At 38.5% G+C, this 20,017-nt stretch overlaps 2 protein-coding genes across 8 annotated transcripts in view; one reads left to right on the top strand and one right to left on the bottom strand.

Moving 5' to 3' along the window:
• Positions 1-7,297, top strand: part of SGCG (sarcoglycan gamma) — a 109,578-nt gene extending 102,281 nt beyond the window's left edge. For all 7 annotated transcript variants that reach the window (XM_041487141.1, XM_041487142.1, XM_041487139.1 and 4 more), the window contains one exon: positions 1,131-7,297. In XM_041487141.1, the coding sequence (XP_041343075.1) occupies positions 1,131-1,304 (174 nt within the window). In that variant the 3' untranslated portion in view covers positions 1,305-7,297. The remainder of the gene's footprint in view (positions 1-1,130) is intronic.
• Positions 7,297-20,017, bottom strand: part of SACS (sacsin molecular chaperone) — a 32,119-nt gene continuing 19,398 nt past the window's right edge. The window contains exon 8 of the mRNA XM_041487135.1: positions 7,297-19,978. Coding sequence (XP_041343069.1) covers positions 8,418-19,978 — 11,561 coding nt within the window. The 3' untranslated portion in view covers positions 7,297-8,417. The remainder of the gene's footprint in view (positions 19,979-20,017) is intronic.

Raw genomic sequence — 20,017 nt, 5'->3', positions numbered from 1 at the left:
TGCTTAGAGCAATGCTTTCTAATAAAACTTGGATACTGCTTAGCTCCCCACTAGCACAGTGATTCCCAACCAGCCCTTGGCTCAGAAGGAGACACAACCCCAGAGTGGCAAAATTAAGGAGTGAAGCTCTGCAGACATCATTAACAGCAGGCAACATGCAGCAGCCTAAATTTATCCCCTCTGCAAGGCTGTACTCTGCCAGTTCTTCCACGGAGGAGCTACAGACCGACCCATGTCCATCCTTAACCAGCTGGCTCCGTGGTGAGGCCTCAGCACTCAGGCCAGGACAGACCTGGGTCCAGCAGCAGTGTTTGTGTCCTGCTGTTCTGTGCATGGGCATGGACCCTGTCACTTAGCTTAGAATCACAGAGTGAATTGTGCTGGAAGGGACCTTAAACATCATCCAGGTGCAGTTTCCTCTGGAGAAAGTGGAGACAGTGACACCTTCAACTAGACCAGGCTGCTCAGAGCTCAATCCAGTCTGGCCTTGAACACTTCCAGGGATGAATCATCCACAATTTCTCTGGGCAACCTGTTCCTGTGCCTCACCACTGGTGCTCCATCCCTCTGAGCATCTTCATGTCCCTCCTCTGAAATCACTTCAACAGACCCATGTCTTTCTTATTTTGGGGACCCCAGAGCTGATGCAGCACTGCAGGTGAGCTCTCACCAGCGCAGAGCAGAGGGGCAGAATCCCTTCCTTGCCCCTGCCCATGCTGCTCCTGTTGCAGCCCAGGATGTGATTGATTTTCTGGGCTGTGAGCGCACATTGCTGGCTCATACAGGTTTTCATCTATGATACCCCCACGTCTTTCTCCTCAGGGCTTCTCTCAATCCATTTATCACCCTGTTCTATCTGTTTTGGGGATTGCCCCACCACAGGTGCAGGACATTGCACTTGGCCTTGCTGAACTTCAGGAGTTTTCTGATAAGAAGAGGGTGGGCACCAGCTTATTCCTGTCCTGTGTTTATGTCTGCCAAGAGCCTAGAGCTCAGAGAAACTTTGTGTATAACAAGTCCTGTGTAAAAGGCTGTTCTTAAGTCTCTGCCTAGCCAAATTCAGCTTGTGTCATGGCACGTTATTGCTTCACCATCTCTAACAACCCCTTGTCCTGCTTTTTCCCACACAGCTTTTGCTCGATGCTGAAACTGTGCGACTGCCCAAGCTGCCTGAGGGTACAAGGGGTGGATCCGGGATTTCTCAGGGGCTCTATGAAATCTGTGTGTGTCCAGATGGAAAGCTCTACTTGTCAGTGGCCGGCGTGGGCTCCACTTGCCAGGAATACAGCCGAGTCTGCCAGTGAGGCACCCCAAAAGGCCACACACCCCCTTGGGCATCTGAGTTTTGTATTACTCCTAAAGAGCATTACTGAAAGCATATTTTTCAGCATTTTAAAAACAAAGTACTTACAATTTACGAAACAAATCTGCATCTACAGTTCTGGAATACAGGGTGTAAGGGAAAGAAGAGCACAAATGACATTTCCACTTCAGAAGAATGACTTGAATCTAATTACATGTTTTGTCAGTAACACTTGGAAAACAGCCTTACAGAGAGCATAAAAAAATAAAACAAATATGTTTCCTTGCTGAACTATTATTCAGTCAGATGATTATGTCATTGTCCATATTTTTGAGATCCGTGGGTTTTTCCTCTCACTACATGTAAACACTTACTGTATTAGTGGGTGAAATGAAATTGAGAGAACTACTTGAATTATTTGTAAGACAAAACATTATTTGGAAAATTCAGAAAGTGCCAGCAAATGGTCTATGCAATTTTGTTCTTGCAATAACACAAGATAGAAAAATGTGGTATTTGTATGAGTTCTGTGTAAAAGATGTTAATTTGCTAATAGCTTTCTATTTTAATTTAGCAACACATATGCTGACTTGCTTCTTACTGAGATTCATATAAAAATAACTAATGCAAAAAGCTCCAGAAGTCATGAAGGCCTCTCTATGTCTCAAATCCATTCACTATACAACAGAGAAGTATGTTAGCATATTTTATAATAGTAATTAGCAATTGTTTGTTCTACTGCCTGTACCATCATATTCATTTAAATCCTTTTTTATTTTAGGACATGCTAATTCAACAAGGCAATCTGTTATGCCAGCTGGACTAGTTAAAAAAAAAAATCTTCAGATTGTCTGACACAAGGAACTGTTTGGGCACTGGGAAAAAATCCTTTTATGCAGCCCACAGATTTCAATTAAGAGGAATATTTCATTCCCATCTGCACCTGTTTACTAGTATTTCTGATCCTGTCAGACTGGGACTCCATCTCAAACAGAGAGAGTAAAACTGTTATTATTTTTTACATTAGGATTTTGGATACAAAATAAATGCTCACCAGAGCTGACAAACCATTTGTTGGCCTCGTAAACAAACACAACTGCAGATCCATTCCCCTGTACAGTGTTGCACTGAACACAAATAAATTGTTTGCACACCTCTGGGTAGCAAGATTTGTATTTAATAGTCTGTTGTTTAAACCTCATGGGTTTTTAATTCCTTTGATGCTGTTTTGTATATACTTTATGATCTTATTATCCAGGAAGGAGCTATCACATAGTGCCTTGGTGTCTATTTACAGAAGGATAGTTCTGTAACTATAGTGTTAGCAAACCACAAATGTCCACCTTTTGGAAAAAAATTAATCATCATCATTAAAACAAAAGAATCAGGACAAAATAACTACTAACAAACTTGATACTTAAGCTCTGGTGAACAAGGGAAGAAAATCAACCCTTGGATGAGATCCCCAGGTACACACAAAAGCCTGAGCTGAGTCCCCCATTAATATTTTATTGTGGTAAAGCCCAGGGCAGTCCCCGCTTCAAGGGCTGCCTTTGCAATTTCTCCAAGAGTCTGATGTACAGAACTGAAACTGCCCTTCAGCAGCAGGGTGGAGCCCTCAGCAATTAATGCAGACTCCAAGAACTTCAGTAGAGCAAGTAGGAAACACTTAAGGTGAGCTTAGGCGAGGGAAGCAGGGGTTCACATGTTATCTGGAGAGTGCTCCAGCTGTTGTTACACTGCCTAGGGGAGAAGTAGGAAGCCACACATCTTCCATATCTGAAATTGCCTTTTCTTGGGCTTAGACTCATTCACTTACTCCTGTCTTCAGGAGTGAGTTCAAGGCTGTTGGCCATAAGGAGAGAAATGTTTATCCCCACAACTGTATCTCTTGACAATATCTGTCTCTAAGGCTAAGCCCTCAGCTGAGGCACACTGTAACAGAAACCTGTCTTCAATATTCCTTTAAAATCAGTTTAGGTGGTTCCAGCTCCATGCACAAGCTTTTACAAACCAAAATACAAGCAGACTTCTTTGGATAGGAAGTTCAAGTACTAAAATAAAGGTCAGCAAATACCCTTGCATGTGCCAGATACCTAAAAACCACTGCTAGGAGTAACTTGGAGAACTGTAATGTCACCAGTCTCTTACAGGTGTAGTATTAACAGCAAAAATGGGACCTGAGTCCTTAGAAATTTCAGCCATTGTTCTGACATCAAGGTATAGATGCCCATTTCTGTGGAGTGTCAAACAAATAATTCACTAATCTAAACCCTAAATGTTAGCCAGATACTGCAAAATAGTTTAAAATCTGTTTGTTCTGCTGTCAGTAGAAGCACAGCACTTTAAGTTATACATTTTAAACTTTTGTTTTGGAGGCACATTTTCAAATGTGATTTGCCAGTTAATTCACAGCAAGGAATTGAACTGAGGGTTTCCAGGCAAGAATAACCTGACCCCTAAAGAGCTAGGAAAATCAGGGTGCAGTCCCCTGGCTGGTAACACTGTTAAGCAGGATAGCACTTCACACTGCAATAACTACCACCTTTCTTGTGGAAATCTTCTGGACTTGCTTCAGTTCACAGGTGGATTCTGAGTAGTACCAAAACCTAAAGAGGTCTGCTGTACCCTCAGCACTGCCACCTGAATCACCAACATGATCCCTTTCATTGCTTAAATTTCATTCTTCTTTTCATTATGCTACAACACTGACATCATAGGTATTGTTCCAGTATAGAAGTTGTGCACGTGTTTTAAAATATGGCTGGCAACATCTTGTCACTGAATATTTTTTCTCTTTTAGGTATGGTTAGTAGAGAAACGAAATTTGTGCTAACATTACCAGAATGTAATCAGCTGATGCCACAATCTGAATTGCTATTAATCTCAACATAGTTAATACATCACTAAATTATCATTTCTGGTATCTCCATGTGGATGTCTATCCCTCCTCCCTCTTTAATACTTCAAAATTACTGTTTCTACAAAGTTCTATCAAACTTCAGTAGTTACAGAGTAACAGAAAATTATGGCACATGGAAGCGAGAGTATGCAGTTCTCTAGTTTATTTCCAAAAGCATTATCCAAATGGAGAAGAGAAAAAAAATCACTATCAGCATAGTGAACTGATTTGTTTGCATATTTACTCCCTCAAAAAGAATTATTTACAGCTGTTCTTGCAAGTGGTTGCAATTGTTACACAGTGGAAAAATGGTAGAAAAAGTTCACTGGTGATTGCCCAAACATGAGCTTTTTTTTTCCATTTCACAGTCCTTTAGTATTAGCAGTTGTCTGTCTTTATATAGCTTTATGCAAAAGGAAATTGCAAGAATTGGAAACCGAGTTCTTGAATAAACTTTATACATTTTGAACAATCTGCTTCTGCTTTTGTATTCAAATGAAACACAGCTTAAATGAATGTTTTAATTTTTAAAACAAAATTGTTTTTCCAAGACTAAGAATGTGAAATGTACTTTATTTAAAAATATTAACACAATTCTTGGTCCCAGCTAAAAATGTACTTAGCAGAATTTAGAAAATGCTTTACAATTAGGTTTCATTGGACATCTAGAATTCCTTTGTCTTAATCAGTAGTAGGTGAAAGTAAACAAAGAAATTATGGCAGTGATACTGAATTAATCATCCAGAAAACAAACCAATGAAAAGACAAACAGTTTTGATTAAAAATTCATTGACAAAACCCTTCATGTGACAAAAAATGTGTCTTCTTCAAATGAAAACATTTACTTTGGCTGCCAGGTTTAGTTATTTTTGAACTATTAGTTCTGCCTTTGTTCCCTGGGACCAATCCAGCCTTCTCAAAGAGTTTAGATCCAGCAACAGAAAATCTCAAAGGTGGTACTACATTCCTCTACTTTAATTGGAGAAATTACAATGGATTTAATTACAGCCTTGTTAAAAGCAACCCAGGTATACCAGTACCAAGTGCATGCAATCCTTGTAGTAAATTTTAAATCCTATTTCACAAATCATTACAGTAACTTTACTGATAATGATTTGAATACAAATATTGTAAAACTGCATTTTTTACACAATAAACCATTTATTCTGCTGGTAGTCAGCTACACAAAAATTATGTCCTTCACAAAAAACAACAAAAACAAAACGGAATGAAACCACAAACAAACAAAAGGTATTTTTTCTTGCATGAATTGCTGAGGAAAGTGTCCTGTGCTTTTTAGAATAGCTGTGTAACACCTCATTGTTTGAGAGGAAAGTTTTTAAAGCACAAGATAGTAACAAGCCTATCAAGGCTTATTCCAACTGCAGTTCCTTAGATTTAAGCTGCTGTATGTATAGTTGAATCGGCTTCCTGTATCACTGAGTTTTTGTTAAACTCCTCAACTGTAATTTTGAGTGACAAGAACTGAAGCTGCTTTTCCTAGATAAACTGCTGGTACCTGTGGAAGGCAGGAGATAGATCTGAATGAAAAGATACTTTCTCCAATGAGGACTCATTTAATGTGCAGAATTACTTACTAAATGTATTTTTGTGGAACCTACATGCTAACATTTACTTCTACAGAAGTAAACATTTACTTACTACAGAATCATCACATCCTAACTGTTCTAAGCCTCCACACCTGACTTAGACACATTGCCAAGTCTCCCAGCTGAGCCAAAAGGAAGAATCAATTAAGCATTTTTTTGTTTTTATTTTTAATCAAGAATTAAATGGCACTTACCCAGTCATGTTCTGTCAGAATATGGTTTCCTGGTCTCACACAGCCTCTTTATTTATGTTAGCTGTTACAGTGAGTTAAGCAAATAAGAAACTAAGAGACTTCGAACTGAGACAACTCTCTTGCCTGTCCCTCTGCAGCCATCTGTAAATTTTATTGCTAGTTTCAATTCAGGAATAACAGAATTAATTCGTTTTTTCTGTGTCATTCCAGTTTTCTTTCTCAACTTGGCTCAGAGTTTAAAATTGTTTCAGACCATTACCATAAGAACTGGGACCATTTTCTTTCTCAGTGTCAGTGCTCAACAGAATACACAAACTAAACAAAAGTAAAGTTATAGCAATAGTTTAGTGGTTCTGCACAGCCATTTTAACAGTTCATAATAATAATACTGGTAAGGCAACATAAGTTGCTTATAAAACACAGTCATACACTTAGAAGATTTCCTTCTGCAAGAGCTCACGTAAAAACAGGAAAGTGTTCACGATGCTCCTGTTACACTTTTGCATGCTTCCATGAGACCTTATGTTTTAGCTCCATTTAAAATGAAAAGCATGAGAACTGTTTCAAGTATTTTGCTTACCCTGAATACTATTCATCTGACTTAATGCACAAAGCAAGAACCACAAAGGAATCTATTTTAAAAACATAGGGAATTAACTAAACTGATTTATTTCATGACACACCAGGATTTGTGTTTTACTTACATGCTATTTATTGCAAAAAAATCAGCAAAATGTACAATTTGTTTGAGAAGACTGCAAACATTTGTCATTGAAAAAAAAAAAAAAAAGAGCAAGTTTCCTTTTCAATAGTATTTTAATATTTGTACAATTATTTAGAATTAATCAAAAAAAGATTGTGTATTTACCTATATAAAAGCTTCAAATAATAGGTAGAGTTAACTTACGTTATAAAACCAAAACACATTGGACTGAAATATATGTTTGCATTTTTCTTTATTAAATTGATGGCACTTAATTTAATAGCAGAAATAATAATAATAGGGCTCCACAATCAGAAGCAGTATCATTTTCTAACTGTCACATTTCTTCAAGAACAAGGCCTTTATAATGTACTCAAAACTGAGGCAGACCTCATTGTGATTTTTTTTTGTTTTTGTATTACAACACTATCACAGCTGTATCAGCTGTATCAGCAAGCTTGATGTTGTTTATTTTCCTTTGTATTCTGTAAGTTAAATTGCAGTTTCACTGTGCTGTCTAGTAGACAAGTGTAACAGCATGCCACTGGAAAATGTTTGACATTTATGTTTAATGTGGCTGATCCAAGGTATTACAAACTATAAAAGAAAGAGTGTGAACTAATAATCAGATTTCTCAAGGGCTGTAGTGAATAACAAAACCAGCATTACATTGCAGCACCTTTAAACACATAACAAAAAACAGTGCTCTGTGTACACCAAAAATGATTTACTGAATTGTACTATTACCAATGTTTGTGGAAAAATATATATATATGTACACACACAAAGGCACACACACAGGGGGGAAAAAAGGAACTCGAGCATTTAGGCATCTGAAAACTGAGTTTTGGTGTTCCAAAAGAAACCATAAAACACCATATAATAATGTTCACAGATTTTATATCATCCATATGCTTTCTCATTAAACAAAAGATGACAGGCTCTAAAAAAAAGTAAATTAAATACTTAATTATTTTATAAAAAAGTAAATGCAATCAATGCATGACATCATGTGGCATGTTAAATCAAGTATCATTATTCAGCATTAAAATAATTGTACCAGTTCACATGTACTAAACTAGCCTTTGAATGTTTACAGTTTGATGCTGCAGCAAATTTATAATCAGATCCAGCTGATAAGAGTATTACTATGAGTGACATGAATGTCCACAGAACGCAAAAGAATACAGATATGCTTTGGAGCAATATCTCCAAAGTTATTTTAACTTCCACCCCATTTCCCATTTCATTGTATGTCCAGTCTTAAGATTAGTACATTGAAAACTGACATTATCCTTTCAGAAACATTACATTAAATGAAATAAATCTAATAAGGAGTTATAATTACAGGTTTTATCTAACAAAAAGCTAAGCTTTGGTTATATAAAGTGCAGTCAATAATATGCCAATTAATCACAATGTTGTGCATACATCTAATTTTTGCAGCTCAATTTCCTTGCAAATTCTAAAAAATATTCAGGTTTTACAGTTTGCTTAACATCAGGCTCAGTTAAGAAAAAAAAATCCCATTTAAGCAAATTTCAGTTCTAAGTACCTTGATACAACCCACCTTTGTGCACGACACTTCTAAACTGCTTGGGACCATGCAACCTCTTGGACATTCCATAATCTGCACAACTGCATTTGTATGCCACCACTTGAAACAACTAATTCTTGACAAAACAGTCCCCTAACCTCTTCAAATTTATACTTTTTGTTGTATGAAGTTTTCAAGTTTTATTATGATACAAGCAGTACATTCCATCACTCTCATAGCAACTTCTGAAGTAAACCTATCATTGGGAATCTGTGGAAAAGGAAGTAAGTCAGGATACCTAGTTTTTAAGCTATCTACTCCATAAGCCTCCAATGTCTGAACGTCATTTGAAAGTCCTTCAAGTTGCTGACTGTACTCCTCTATTTTTTGTGCAAGGGCTGCTGGTTTTATGTCTTTGTCTGACTTGCCCTTCACAGCGTAGTCAGCTGCAATCAAGGCTAGTTTAGTAGAAAGGTAGCACTTAAAGCACACCCATTCATTGGCATTTTTATGGAGGTCGTTTCGTGCGGCTGAAAAGTTGGCTCGGGCCTGCCTAAGCCATCGACGTGCCTCCACAGGATTGCCAACAGACCTGAACGTGGGTGGGACGAAAAAGCGCTGGGAGTAAGAGGGCCCTGTGGAGGAGGGACACTTCTCTTTATACTGTTGCCTTTCAGATTTGTGGCTTGTTGCTTCCTGATTCCACGAAGTGTAAAATCTCTGAAATGAAAATTTATCTGACTGAAATCGAGAAGCAGAAGATGAAAATGGTCTCCTTGAGGTTCTGTCCATATTCTGATCCATAAAGGCCTGTTTTTCCATCCTGTTAATCTCATTCTGCAAATGTTTGAAAACCTCATTAGCTATATCAAGATTCTCTGCATTTTTATCTGGGTGCCATTTAAGATACAGCCTCCTAATGATCTTTTTTCTTTCAGATTCTGGAAGCTTCCAAGCCTGTTCAATCACAGATGTCACTTCTTTTAATATTTCTGGCAACGAGTTTGACTTTATCTTTTTTGGAGAGTGGTGTTTTGAGGACATTGTTTTGTGGCTCTCTCTACCAGTGAAGATAGGTGGAATTGCCCTTGGTCCATGTGCTGGAAATTCTGTAGGACTGGTTGGGGTAGAAGGTGTGCTATCCCTGCCTTGAGAGCTTTCCTCTGGTCTGGAAAATTTGTACAAGTCAAGGGAGCTGACTATTTTATATTCACTATATCCAATATCAATCTGGTAAATCTTCCCTAGAAAACTTGGGCTTTCATCATCTTCTCTTTCTACTTCTTGCACAATGATTGCATAGGTATAAGTAGGCTGATATGATCCATATATATCACCACCTTCAGAATCAACAAGGTAACCAACATATTCACCAGGATAAAATACATTCATTGGATCCATTAGAAGTGTATAGTGAATTTCAGCTGGTATTGGAGTGCCAGGTGTTGGTAGTTCAAGCTTTGATGGCTCAGAAGAGTCATACTTCACTCCTAAGCTGTCAAGCTTCTCACTGATCCGATAAATATCATTACAACCCAGCATGGCAATTAAATATGAGGTATCAGAAATCAGGTTGTCAGTTGCAGATTTTAAGGTCATGGCTAATGCTAAGAGGAAATTTATGTCCTTGCTGTCAGAATGCTGTATGTAAAGCAAGATTACTGCATTTCCATATCTCTTCAAGAAAGCAAATGTTTCACTTTTGCTGTGGGGAATAGGAGCAAACCCTTTAACTCTTAATGTTGTCTGCAACTTCTCAAAACAGGAAACTTTCAAACCTTCTCGCAAAGCTTTGCAAAGTCTTATTGCTTTTTCTTCGTTAGCCAGAAAAGCATTGTCATTTTCATGCTTCATAATCCTAATGAGACCTGTGATGAACTGCTCTGAAGACAACAGTAACTGTAACCTTCCCTGCAAAGAACATAATGCTCCAAACTGACAAATTTTGGGAGACTCCTCATCTAACTGTTCTTCAAGTATACTGCTAAGTAAGCGAGGCCTCAGCTTCTGAGGGAACAACATTATCAATTTAGTGTGAAAGCCATGGTCCTTGCCTAAGTAACACTGGCTAAGATCAACAAGCATCTGCACACCAATGTTACCTTGGATTCTGCTTTTGTAGTGGGGTGCATCATCAAAAACTAAGATACTAGACTTTACCAACCTACCATCTTGACTAGGAAGGTAAAGGGCAAAATCTCTCATATTCTCAAGGTCATTCCTAACCTTTACAGAATCATTCTGAAGACTTTTGAACAGGCCTGAAACTACTCTTTTAACTGTGCGCATTTCATTAGGATCCAATTGCTTTCCTTCCGAGCTCTTATATATGCGACCTAGAACTTCAACATACTGCTTTGTTGAAATAATGTCTTCAGTGCCCAAATGTTTAAATAACTGATGGAAAGTACCAAGTTCTAAAGGAAGTTTGTAAAGATAAGGTTTAAAGTCAGACTCATACTCAAGGTTTATTACTACCTCCTCAGGCTTAAGGAGCTTCCAACCTTCTTCCACCATTACAAAAGAAACTCCTCGAAGCTGAAAGCGGAATTCCCTCTTCTCTGTACTAAGAAATTCATAAATGCTTCTTAGGACCTTGGCCCTAGTTTTCACCATGTCCTCATCCAAAGTTGTTATATTGCATATGTTCCTGCAGTTATTGATAACTTTGTCCAGAGGAGGGTCCAAATTAACATTCAGCATGGCTAAAACTTGCTCAAGCTGTTCTTGTGCACCAAGACTACTCCCCTCTTGCTCTTTGATGCTTAAAGGTGTTGCTTTCTCAGGAAGAATAGGACATGACGTCCACAGCAACTGCAACACATCAGTCTGCTTGAATTTAGGGTTCACCTGTGCCCCATTGAATCGTATAAGAGGAAGAGTTCCATTAACTTCTTGATACTGAGGATGAAATCTCACGAATTCTGCTGGAGCTCGCTCAGGGCACAGAAAAGGAATTAAAGACAATTCTTTCAGAAAATTTCCTGAAAAAAGGTCAGCTCTTTCTTGAAATATATGATGGAGGAGAACGTCGACAGTATTCTGTAGTGTTTCTTTAGACCAGTTTTCTGTATTTGCTCGCATGCTGATTTCTTTAGCAAACTGCAGTAACTGCTGCTGTGAAATGATGAATTTCAATCCAATATGTCGCAGAAAAGTTACCCACGATGGAAGGAATGCTGCTTGATTTTTTGGTTTTGTAAGTTGCTCTAGCTTCTTAAAAAAATCTTGAGGTATAAAGAATTTTTCAGGCAGCATAACTTCAAAGACTTTTACAGTCCTGTCATAAAAGTACTTTGCAGGTTTTAACCTATTGCTTGCATCATGAATGATCAAAATGCTTTCAAGCTTTTCAAACAGCTGTTCTTTCATTTCTGAAGTTTCTTCAATGCTAGTTAGCCTATTCTTTAAGTAGATCAAATGTTCTAATTTTGCATCATAAGACAGACTTTCAATTTTTGGCAAAAGATGTTTCAAGTACACTTCAAGATCATCCACAGAGACACAGCCAAGCAGAGTATACAAATCCTTCAAATGAACCTTCTCCTCAAGAAAAGCCGATGAAGTTGACTGTGTCCATCTGTCTACTTCCACTGATGGGATGCTTTTCGTAAGGACATAACATGTCCCATATTTTGCAATGCTGATGTATCGGCCACTGATTGATTTGTAACATGGAAGAGACTTTAAAATTTTAATGTCATCCTGAGATGTCAAATGACATAAGTTGCAATTGAAGTACATTAGGAGAGCCTCAAAGTCACTTTCTGCTAACTTTTCAGTCTTAAAAGTTGATGTCTGTACCATATATTGTATGGCTTTCAGAATGCTGGAGGGATTATCTATGTTTGCTGTACGTCCCGACAACAAAGGCACTAAAGCACTGTCTTTGGAGCAGATTTTGTTCAATGCCAGCTGAATGCAGCCCGTTTTCATTAAAGCATGGAAGACTTTATCACTCTGAGCATTTGGAAAGACAGCTATATGCATGATGCTGAGCGGCAGCAAGACATCACACTCTGGCACAACCAGATGATTGGCTGAGACAGTAAACTTTACACCTGGGAGCAAAGTCCAGTCCTTCAAAGTTTCAATAACACCATCGAATTTTGCTTGTGTATCTTCTTGCTCTTCCTTAATATTTAGACACTCGCTGATAAAATGCCAAGCACTCTTAAGCCAAGATTCACTTGCAAAGTTTTCTTTCCATTTCATACAATTTCTAGTTTTGTACTCTCTAGGCAGCACAGATGATAACAATTCAGCAAAACTTCTGATATCAAAGACTTTTGCTACTTCACTGCTGAGCAGAATATTGTTGTATCTCAAATACAATGTGTTCATAAAGAGATCCTTCCGTGACGGAATCAGTTCATGGTAGGTTGTCAAGAACTTTGGTCGCTTTGAATCAAAAACTTGCAAAACATTGTCAAGAGTAATGAGGAGTGGCAAACCCTCAATTTCAATTTCATTTTCTTCTGCATCTTTGAAACAGTAGTCAACCAGGAGTTTGAGGCTATGGAACAGTTTCAAATTTGTCTGCTGAAGACGACAGGGTAACTTTCCAATGTGGCAATTAGAGTCTGGAAAAGAAAATGTCATCAAAAACAATCGGACATCAGCAGGTGTCACGTAGGTGACAGGAATATCTGCATCTACCAAACAATGGTAGAGATTTGCTGTCTCATCACAGTTATATACCAAATTAAATCCAATTTCTAAGAGTAAATGCTTTAGTCTGTAAACATTTTCAGCCACTGTCTTCCGTGTCGTGATGTTGTATTCTGTGTTTTTGAGGTGCTGCAACTCATCTTGTAGCAAATTGTCAAAGAATGGTCTGCCTTTGTTCACAATAGACATGTTAACCCATGTGATGATAACAGCAGAATGCAAATCAGAACCATCAACATTTGGAGCTCTCATAACAGGTAAAAGACGCTTCAAATCTTCATAAATGCAAGTGTAAACTGCTTTCACTAAGCAATACCAGTCTGGTTGAATATCAAGCCTATTAACTGGGAAAAAGGATAAAAACTTTTTTAAAGTGTCTTTTACAGCATGAATAGGTGTGTTTTGCAGCACTGATACTGCAGGGTCAGTGCCTGGAAAATACCTCTTCTTCAGCTGAATCAGCAGCTCAACATAGGCTGGTGCTATCAGCGCTGTCATCAGACTACTATTCCAGTCACTTCTTACTCCAACACCATTATCATCACGCCACAGATTTCTTCTTGCAGAGTCCAGAGCAAAGTGTCCATTCACATGGAAAGGTAATCCAGTTTCTAACGATAAGGGTAAGAAACAGAATGCTCTGTGGGGTTTTTTGTAATTGTGAGTAATGCAAGCCGCTACTCCACCACGAGGGAAAAGAGTAATGTCCTCATTCTTGTGGGCTGAGACCACACTTTTGGATACCTTTTCCATGGCAGAAAAGCCTGACCTATTACAAATTAACCAGGTGGTAAGATTTCCTTCAGAGTCTTCAGTATCCATTGTGTAAGTAATCTGCTGTACAGGTATTTCACTTAGCTGCTTCTTTTTAGTTACACTGTCGATCACAGATGCATGGAATTGCTTTCGTTTCAGTCTGTCTCCATCAGTGATTTTGCCTTGTACAGAATACAGGACATTCAGTGCTCCTGTTGTTTTTTCTATCTCACAAATAGAAATTTTTTCCATATGGTTCAAAAACATTAGGAGTTCTGCTCCATCTGTACGCAGCTTATCCAAAAGATTTTGGACCATTCTATCTGAGCATGGAACTGATGAAATTTCTGACACTTTTGCCATTTCTCCATTTCGAAGAGGAAACCTAAACATTGTACAATTGTCCAGTTTAAAGTGATTTCCTAAGTAGAGATCCAGTACATCTGAGAACTGTGTTCTGAAATCTGCATCTAAATCTCTAAACATGCGGCCAGGACTTGTTGATGTTGAACCTGGTGCATATCTTGCATGAGGATCAAAAATGCAAAGTATGTCATTGCCAGACAGGAAAGAAGGGCAATCTGTAATGTGATAAACAGAATTGAAACCTATACCATATTGTCCAGTTTTACAGGGATTTCCTACTTTTGTACCTTTTCCAAGGTTCTGGATTCCCCGGATATCATCTTCTGTAAAAGGCTGATTGTTGTAAACACACAGTGCTGGTCCTTGAAGTGGTGCCCATTTCTCATCAAATATTCTATCGGCTGGATGCTGTCTAGGATCAAACACAAAACAGATCTCTGTAGCTTTTGCATCATCTGCATTCTGAAGGAGCTCTTTCAGCATTTCTTTTTCTGAAGGGTAAGCATTCAGAATGCTTTTAATTCTACTAGTCAATTTTTCTTTCTGGCCAAATTCTGTTCCAAGGGTAGTAAAACAGATATTTGATGCATATCTTTCCAAAGCTTTATGGCGTTTTGGTATTGCTCCAAGCTTCACTGCAACTTCTCTTGGAATATCGCCATGACAATATTTAACAGTTGTGTCTTTAACTTTTATCCACGGACAGTCATTGTAACACAAAGATTTTGCAGGCAGAAGTACAAGACGAGTATCTGGCAACAATATCTCACCATACTTTTTCTCACAAAATTCCTGCTTCTTCTCTCTAATGAGGCCCCATATTCCTTCACTAATTATTCTCCTGCAGAGCTGAAAGTTGTCTTCTGTTAGTTGTTTGGTCCCTCTCTCCTGATTTATTAATTCCAGAACTACAGCAAAGTCTTCAACTGTGAAAGCCTGTCTTACACCCACACTTTCGAACAGCTCACGGAAACTATTTTTGTATTTGTTAGGCAATTGATAGAGATAGGGTGCTGCTTCAAAATTCAAATGAAAAGACACTTTTGATGGATCAGCATACACATTCTCAACCAAAATAAAACTACAGTTTGTTAACTGTTCAATTATCATGCCTTTTGTTGATTCACTCTCTGACATCGCTTCATGCAGATATTTGTAACAAGCATTAGTGATGTTTTCTTGATACAACGTGATTCCATCAAACGACTTTGCAACTTCTTCTAACTGATTTATGACTAAATTAACGGCTGGTTTCTTAAGTAAACCCAAAAATTCTTTGACGGCTAATGACAAAGTACCACAACCTTTAAAAGAGTGGGAATTTTCATTAAGAATTGGTTGTATGAGGCAAACTGTATCTTGATGATCAGCAGTGAAGAGATCATTTGCTGAAAACATCGCTTCAGGCTGAAAATCACTGCCTTTCCAGTGCAGTGAGAAGCCTGCTGGTTTGCTAAGGAAAGGAAGGAAAGGAATGTTTTGACATTTTGCAGCAAATTCTTTAGCTCTAGGATCTCTAGATTTTAATTTTTCATCAATAAGACTCAATATAATGCTGCTCCTGAGACAAGCTGCAGCATGATCAGTCTTGTTAATTTCAGCTACTGACTCTGCACGTTCTACCAGATCTTCCCACAATATATCATCTTTTGCCATTCCCAATTGCACAAGTTTAACCAAAATAACAGGATTAAGGTAATCCTGAGTGGTACCATAAGGAAATCTTCCGTCCTCAGCATCATACAACTTTGCAACTCTTCCTTCAGGATGGATCAGTCTTGATGGTGTAACTAATGAATGTCCATCCAATGAACAGGGAATGCATGGAGTAGCACGAAGAATTCCTGAGAACTCCTCAACTTTTTCATTGAGAACATAACGCATCAAAGGATCGCGTAGCTCTGGATCAATCTCCTGAATGTTAGGGAAAAATACCTCAGAAAAGAACTGTTTCTCAGAGAAAGTGTTCTCCATCAATATGTATTTGCATCCTGCTTCTTCAAATCCTGTCTTTACCCAAGATGGAAGATCTACAGCACACAGATTTTTGGAACCAGTTTTTTTCAGGTACTTCAGGAAGATCTTGAAGGCTGATGGCCCAACATCTGGCCGCTTCAGTATGGAGTCATCTAAAAACCTTACATTCTTCATGGAAACCCAAGACGAACCATCAGAGAACACTTTGATCCCTTCTTTGCTTTTCATATGAGCTATGTCCTCATAAAACCCTTGACAAATAACAGAAAAATCATCGTGAACTGAATCAGGATCTGGCCACACTGCACAGTAACTGTAGTCAACTAGCTCACCATTGATTGCCATGTCACGTAAAACACAAAGGGCTTCTATGTAGGCTTTTACAATAACATGCCTCATGAATACTGTATTCCATCTTCCTTTTGTGTCTGTTTTCCAGATCTCTTTCCGATTTGAAGTAACTGCAAAGCAGCCATTTATGTGGAGAGGTAAGCCTGTTTTTATTCGCAGAGGTAAATAGCAGAATACTTCACCTATGTTGTTGCAATTAGGTTTCACCATCCATTTTTGATCCTGGGTTTCAGACAGCAGCACTCCTACACCACCGCAGGGAACTAGGCCTAGTCTTCGTCCACTTTCATGCAAAGAAAATTTCAAAGCATCTCCAACATCCATGCAAGAACATATAAGCCACGTTGTTGAATCTACTGTTTTCTGTGGCAATTCATCACCTGATCTTTTCGTCTGTCCTGATTTAGCCATTTCAAAGAAAGCAGCTGGATCATCTTCGGTACCTCTGAAAAGTGGAGACTGTAAATCAGCAATCCGCCTAAACACATGGTGAAACTCTTCTACTACTATCTGCAGGATACATGACGACTTTGGTGTTTCAGTGGGAAGCTTTTTAGTACTGCTGCTGCACACCTTCATGAGTTTAGCTGCTTCCTTCAAAACACTTGCATTTGGTGCAGTCAAGGCTTTGGAAGAACACAGATTTTTTCTGATAGTGACAACATCTTGTGCCATGCCGGGATCATCTGCTTCAATTTTCAAGTATTTCAAAACCATTGAATTTACACTCTGAGCAAATATAATTAGTCTATGACCGCAAATGCTAAATTCATCCACAAGAGAGTAAATGTCTGCTGTATTGTAGGATGCACTGCTGACTTCACTCACTTTAGCTTCCTGCTGAGTCCTAAAGGACAGCCTGAAAAGTGTTCCTTTGTAGCTATAGGGAGATTCTACCGTCAGTGGTAGCTGGCAACCAAAAACTCCTATAAATGGCCTAAACTGATTTGGAAATTTTCGCAGTCTCTTCTGCTGCTTACTCCAGTTGATTTTGATGCCAGGGTTAGATTTATCTCTGATATGCTTACTTATATGGTTGACATTTGGATCAAACATAATCATGAACTCCCGGCTCAAAATAATAGGAACATCAGTGATATGATAAACAGAATTGAATCCCAGTCCAAATTTTCCTACTTTGTCAACTTCACTCCTTTTTAGAGACTCTCCTAATCGAGTTATATTTAGGAAATCAGAGTCGGAAAACTCAGAATTATTGAATGACCACAAAGCTGGACCATGACATGCTGCCATTCCTGGATCCAGAAGGTTCTCTCTTATATCCATATTTCTTCTCATGTCAATCAGGAAGTTACATTCCGTTGCATTAGCATCATCAGCATTTTGAAGAAGCTCCTTAAAGATATCTGAAATGGAAGGGTATTCTTCCAATATGTTTTTAATTCTCACAGTCAGAGGTTCTCTTTGCCCAGATTGCTCAAACCCCATATTTTCTGGATTAATGAGTCTTGTGCTAAGGCACGGGACATTTAACCACTCAGCGGTTTTCATTGGTATGTCTTCATGCACCAAAATTATGGGTTCAACAGAATCCTCAAGCAGATCGTTTAAGTCATCAACTTTGATGTCACAGTAACAGCATTCATGAATTGGCTTCATTGCAAGTTTGTAAGGAAGTTTGCCACTGTACAGCGGCATGGGCGTATGCAGACTCGCAGGGATCTGATTGCTGTACAGCCATCTTATGATGCTCAACATAATGTGAAGGCTTTGCTTACTCTCTTGTTCCGAGAGAGACTGCTCACTCTTCAGATATATTTTCTGAATGACCATAGAAACATGGTCTGGTGTTAACTCTTCAATTGACCCACAACATTTAAACAACTGGTGAAACTTCGCCATAGTTTTTGGAACATAATGTAGATAAGGCTGGAGATCAAGATCAGGAACTGATTTTATAACTGCTTGTGTGAGGGAACAAAATGTTTTACCTGTCCAAACCCAGGGAAATTTCAGGGCTTTAAAAGCTTCCTTGCCTTCTTCTAGATGATCATGCATAAATCCATAAATCTCAAGCAAGATATGCTGAAATTGATAGTAGTCCTCATCACTGAAGGTTTTAGAACTATGCCAATCAACTACCACCTTGAAATGTTTCAAGACTGCTTTTATGCTGGGCTTGGTGGGGATGCCAAGTGCTTTCTCTATATCCAACAGTACATTTTCCACAAGAGGAACTGAGGAACCAACTAAAATTGCATGTGATATATCACACATTTCTGGTGGTGAACAGAGATTACAGTGATCTCCTTTCCAAACCAAGGACCCTGGATAATTTGGAGGCCTTTCCTTACTTGCAGGAATCCATTTTATCTTTTTCATTGCAGCTTTTGTTTCAGATGATTGAAGCAGCATATGGTTTTTGTTCAAAATTGTCAAGAGAGTTCTAGCTTTTCTTAACAGCAAATCATGATTGGTGTTAGAGTCAGCATGCAAACTTTCAATTTTTTTTGCCACTCTCAGGATATCATTTTCCTCAAGGTTGGCTTCATTTTTTAAGCCTATTTGTCTCAGTGAATGAAGAACATCTGAGGATGTAAAAATAACAGGGGGGAAGCAACTTTCCTCCTCAGCATAAAACAAATGTTGCAGAAGTTCTACCTCAGGATCAAAGAGTTCATTTGCTGACATCATCTTTTCTGGTGAGATCTGAATAAACTTTAGTGGTGTCAGCCAATCTATCACATCTGTATTCTCATTTTTCAGAAAAGTCAGATTTTCAAGTACCCATTGCATTATCTGTGCTGTTTCATCATATGAATAAAAATTGCTTCTTATGTCTTCTATAACAAACTTCAAGCAGTCTGTGCTCTTTAGTTGCTCTATTTTCAACAAATTAGCTAAGCGAATAGTTGCTTCATCACTGCCATCAATTATTGAAACAGAAAACCTTAGACCAGGAGGAATTTTGGCAGTGTGGTGTAATACCTTACTACCTTTTAGCCCAGTAAAAACAGGAACACTTTCATCAGATGACTTTTCAATTTTTTTAAATATTAACAATTCCTGAATAATTCTCTTCTCTTTTTCATTTGCATCTGTTAAACTAGCTAAGAATGCCCTAAGAGCATCTTTATGTGTCGGCGGGAATGAGGCAATCTGATTGCATAGTTTCTGTAAGGACATTTTTTCCATTATTTGCAAAACAGCACTTGGCAATGGTGGATGCACGTATTTTTTTATGAGTGGATGTTGGATAGAAATATCCAGTTTCTTAAGTACAACTCCACCAATTTTCTGAATAATATCAGCTAAATATTCTGGGAGCTGAGTCTCAGATTCATCTTCCAGAATGATGGGTGATGGATTCCTAAATCTAACCAGTTCCACCGATGTTTGATTTTCCTCCAGCAGCGTCTTGGGGATTAGCGGCATTTCATCAAACACACTCAAGTCATCAGAAAAATGTATATATAGATTCTTCCAGACCATCTTCAGCCAGGAAACTGATGGGTGCTTTTTTTCTTCCAAGCCTGGATACCACGGTACAACCACATCTCTCCCAGGCCACACGCTGTTCATAACTTCTTTGATGAGCCGGGCAAACCTTTCGGGGTTCAGAAGCTGCAGCTGAGTGCATGGCCTCCCTAAAATTACAGCAAAAGGGAAAAGCTGTGAAAATCACA

Source organism: Pyrgilauda ruficollis, unplaced genomic scaffold (assembly GCF_017590135.1).
Source record: "Pyrgilauda ruficollis isolate IOZ18807 unplaced genomic scaffold, ASM1759013v1 scaffold8, whole genome shotgun sequence".
Lineage (NCBI taxonomy): Eukaryota > Metazoa > Chordata > Aves > Passeriformes > Passeridae > Pyrgilauda > Pyrgilauda ruficollis.
Note: the sequence above shows the minus strand (reverse complement) of the source record. Positions and strands in the feature narration are given on the sequence as shown.